The sequence below is a fragment of the Buceros rhinoceros genome, unplaced genomic scaffold, assembly GCF_000710305.1.
Source record: "Buceros rhinoceros silvestris isolate BGI_N320 unplaced genomic scaffold, ASM71030v1 scaffold13645, whole genome shotgun sequence".
Lineage (NCBI taxonomy): Eukaryota > Metazoa > Chordata > Aves > Bucerotiformes > Bucerotidae > Buceros > Buceros rhinoceros.
In genome coordinates this window covers 39,847-44,307 of record NW_010412363.1, presented here as the reverse complement: position 1 = coordinate 44,307, position 4,461 = coordinate 39,847, and the positions used below count along the sequence as shown (strand labels likewise).

At 40.6% G+C, this 4,461-nt stretch overlaps 1 protein-coding gene across 1 annotated transcript in view; it reads right to left on the bottom strand.

The window, feature by feature from the left end:
* PRKDC (protein kinase, DNA-activated, catalytic polypeptide) overlaps nt 1–4,461 on the bottom strand; it is a gene marked incomplete at its 5' end in the record, with an annotated part of 64,451 nt that overhangs the window by 20,651 nt on the left and 39,339 nt on the right. The window contains 6 exons of the mRNA XM_010136369.1: nt 484–595; nt 1,172–1,280; nt 1,890–2,114; nt 2,633–2,821; nt 3,372–3,510; nt 3,964–4,172. Coding sequence (XP_010134671.1) covers nt 484–595; nt 1,172–1,280; nt 1,890–2,114; nt 2,633–2,821; nt 3,372–3,510; nt 3,964–4,172 — 983 coding nt within the window. The remainder of the gene's footprint in view (nt 1–483; nt 596–1,171; nt 1,281–1,889; nt 2,115–2,632; nt 2,822–3,371; nt 3,511–3,963; nt 4,173–4,461) is intronic.

The following is a 4,461-nucleotide window of genomic DNA, read 5'->3' as shown; positions in this document are numbered from 1 at the left end:
ATTCCAAACCAAGGCCCCCAGCCATTAACTTTCCTATCAACACGTGACATATTGATAGTGACAGGGCTGGGCTTATTTTGTACACTCCCTAACCTTGAAAGTGCCTACAAAGTAGGTAAGTAGTTTTACTCATAACTGACTGGCCTTTTGGGTGGTGTTTTATTGTGCTAAATGCAGCTACTGGATGAGGTCAAGGTCTGCTGAAGGCTTAGCTTGTGCAGTGCGTGCAGTCACTGACGCAATTCCGTATCAGAACACGGTTTATTCCCTGGCCGTGTCTCAACCTCCTTTTGCTTTTCACCACGAGTTAGTCACACAAAAACACAGTTACACTGATAAACCTATTACAACAGTTAAAAAAAAAAGAGTCGTACACTGGATCAACACCTCCTGCCCCTAGGAAAACAAGCAGCATTAGAAAAAGCGCCTCTCAGAACCCACCAGGCAGACAGAACTAAAGGTAACCCACGAAAGTAATTTTACCGATTGGTAATGATATCATCCCAGATGTTCATAGGATCCAGTTTAGCATCTGGATATCTGCTTGTCCAAGTTCTGAGAAGCCTCTTCAGGGAAGCCTGCGAAGCTAAGTTACCTAGAAATCAATTAAGAACACTTGAAACGCATCTAAATCCAAACAGTGTGTAGAAGGCCGACAGCAAACATAGTCTAACAACCAAACCAGAAAACCACAATGAAAGAACCCATTTGCATTTCTGGGCTTGCATTAAATACACTACTTGGTGATCTTACTGGGTTTGTTTATGGCTGAAGCACAGGAGAGTAAATAAGGACATCTGTCACCAGGACGGTACCTTTCCATACACGAATATACTGGAATGTAACGGAACTGTTAACTAAATTTAATACATAATTTGGATTATGCACACAAATTTGTATCGCATGCCCACCTCAGTAACTAGAACTATACACCACACCCATCTTTTAACTCGGCTAACCACTATTTGCTACTAAAAGTGACTCCAAATCTTAGTTTAAAACTATTACTTATGCTTTTAAAAGGGTTACTGTTGAGAAGACAGTAAGAAGTAGTTCCAGACCTACACTCCTGCAGTCTTCTAAGTGTGGAAACAGAAATTAAGTTCAGGAAACTATGATTATTTCACACAGTGAAAGGAAAATGGCTTAAGAAAAAGAAAAAAATCTTTACTTCTCTTGGTCATAAAATTGATGAAATCCTGTATTTCTGTCAAAGCTTGTACAGACTGCAGTTTGGTCATTCGGCTTTGATATAACAGAGTATCAATACTGGAATAGCTCTGAAAAGGAAGGGAGAGAATGGAAGATTTCATACATAGAATTTACAGCACAGTTCTATTCGGTACTCTACAAACTACGTAGCTGATGCTGCTGTCTGTTACGCTTTACAACCCAACCTTTTACAGGTAATTTATCAGCCTGTAATCTGAAAGCAACTCTGCTTTGGATCAGCACAGAGGTATATTCCAGCTGCAGTTCCTATCCTCGGCTTTAGGGTAGTCCTACGGTCTAGCCAAAACTTGGTAATGGATGGAATTTGTAACCTCTGAAGGTAATACCCTCTTATCAAGTTTTTTCTGGGGACAGAGGGCTTCTGAAAAGATGAAGGAAATAAAACTGCTATTAATCTGCAGAAACAATTACTCTGAAAAAATTTCTAATAGAGGAAATCAGCGAAAAGAAGCAAATTAAAATGGGAGGATCCGCTCCACTGGCTGGGTCACCTCTCATCACTGCAAGCAGCGACTTCAAAGGAAGTTTCATCATGTGATTGGAAAGCACCTGATTTCATTGTATTTGGGCAAGCGTTTCTCTTGAGTATTAACTAGCAACGGTGTCATTGTTCCATGAGTTTATGCAGACAAATCAGAGCTAGCAGAGACTGTTACCTGCATGAAGATCTGCATGCCATTGCTAATGTAGTATTTGGCTCTGTCCAAATCATCCTGCAGGATGTAAAGGAGACTAAGCTCTTGGCTGTAATACATTTCTATAATGGCTTTCTTCTGCTCTGTCTTCATTGCCTCATCAATAAAAGTTAGCAAAGTCTGGTCATTCTCCCCGCTGAGCAGCAACTTCAACTTACTGCGTATTATATAGGGCAGATACGTTTCCTACAAGGTGAAAACACAGTCTTTATTTCTAGGACAGGAATATTAGATGATCATTTTTTTTGTTAGCAGTGGCAGATCAAATAAATATAGGAATATTTCATTATTTTCTTTTCCCTTCTTTTCCCTTTAGACAAATTCCTGTTTGCTAACAAATCACAGCACTCTTTTCTGAGAAGTTGAAGAAGTTGTTAGCAAATTCTACCAGTTTCAAAACCAGTGGTTTGATAACTCTTAAAACATGAAAGAGATAAAAGTGATAAAAGCAACAAAAACACTGCAAGAAGATGATGATGATAAAGCTGGTCCTATATAATCAGCCATAGACTCAAGGTAAAAATTAAACATCATAAACACAGCAGAAGTGATTGATTCAATTATTCTGTATATCAGTCTCTCTGCTAATTTCCATTGTAACAGTAACCCAAATAATGCAACTGATTTCCACCCACAATCTCGTTACTGTAGGACATCCCCGCAGAGATAAAAACAGCGCAGTATCTGAAGTGATTTCTACAAACCTGAAAAAACGGATCATTCCATGTTTTGCTTAGATCTGGAGGTTTTCCACTATCGATATTGACAGTAGCACAATACTCCAGAGACTTCCAGTCTGTGAGGTGGTCATAGCATTCCAGAGATGCAAGTTCCCAGAAGTCCTTCTCCGCTTCTGTTGGTTCTCCATCTTGCCAGTCTTCTTTAGAGAGTGCCTAGGGAATGAATTTGAGGGGCAGGAAGGTTCTCAGCTGGAATCTGACAATAGTTCCAATTCTGTGTCACCAGGAACTTAACAATAATTCATAAAAATATCCATCCATTTACCAGAATGTGACAGCAACATTAAACGCAGAAAATCCCAGCTGGTCAGTATTTATATATAAATTCATTTCAGATAGTCACCTTTGGTACACCCGCATTTTTAAAGAGCGAAGGCTTCAGAAGACTTGGGAGCGAGGAAGGTTGAAGAGATCCTTCTTTATTTTTACCCGCTATAGCTCAGATTGTCTTTTCCATGAACACATGCAGTTTTCTCCCTTGGGACAGTAGTGTGCCCATGGTGTTTCAAACAGCAAAAAGTATGGCACGTACTGCTCTGTTATGACTGTTCATCTGTTCCCACGTCTTTACAGACTGAACCATCAATCAAACATGACACAAGGACGTTTTAAACAATATGCTCCTTCTTCAAATGTTTAATTTTGGTTTATTAGTTGTGAGTCATGAGAGATTTATGAAACAAAAGTCTCGTTGTCATTTTACCTCATCATAACATTTAGTTGCTTCAGCATAGTCACTCCTTGCTTCTGCCAGCAACGCCTTCTGTGTGATTTCCTTAGTCCCAATCTTACCACTGAAAATGCCACGAAGGACATCGTAATCCCCAAGAGATCGGTAGAGCCTAGAAAAATGGAAGAGGGACATCTTTTAATTACTTGAACAGAGGTATATCAACACAAACATAAGCTATTTAAAAAAATAATAATTCAATAAGCATTAATACTACTGGCTTGAAATAGTAAAACTTTTGCTGCTATTTCATATACAACATCATTAATATGCATTTTAACTAGATAAATTTAATCTTGTAGGGTAATACCGGAACTGTGGGAACTCCAGCAGTTGAAAAGATATTAACAAGATGTTATTCAGCAATCTGACAGCATCGTCAGGGTGCAGAGCTGCTAGGCCTAACTGCTCTAACTGAAAGACAGTCAGTAACCGACAAGAAATTAAAAGCAGATCTAACTCCAAAAGAGGGAAAGACTAAGAAAGAAATCCCATAAGCGATAAAGGCAGAGTTCTTCACAAGGCAAACCCAAATGGGAGTAAATTGTCTCCAACAAGAATTTACTTGGCAAGCTCGATCCATCTGATCACATCTGGGGGAAGCTCCGTCCTCCCGCGCATCCGCTTGTTCGGGGGCTCCTCTGCAGGGGCCAGAGCCATCAGGGCGTGCTCCAGAAGAAGGATGCCCACTGGCTGCTGCAAACTTGCAAGGCAGCTCGTGCTCACGTTAGCCGAATCCAGTTCTAGCAGCTCTCTGTGCTGGTAACTCATTTCCTAGAAAATAAAACAAAACAACTCCCAGATGTCTACTGCTGGTTACCTTTTAGACATCACCTGTTTGGTACCCCCCTTTCTTACACTGCAAGCTTTGAAATAAGCCGTTCAATCTCCATGAGTTCCCAGCTCTGGGAAAACCGATTCGTTTCCGTGCTGTTGGTCTTCAGACAAAGAATAACCTCTCTACTGTGTCTCCAGGGCACAAGACATCCCTCTTGACAGAAACACATGGGAAGTGGGGGAGAGGTGGTACATGGACACATTCACAGCCTCTGTGTCTCCTCGG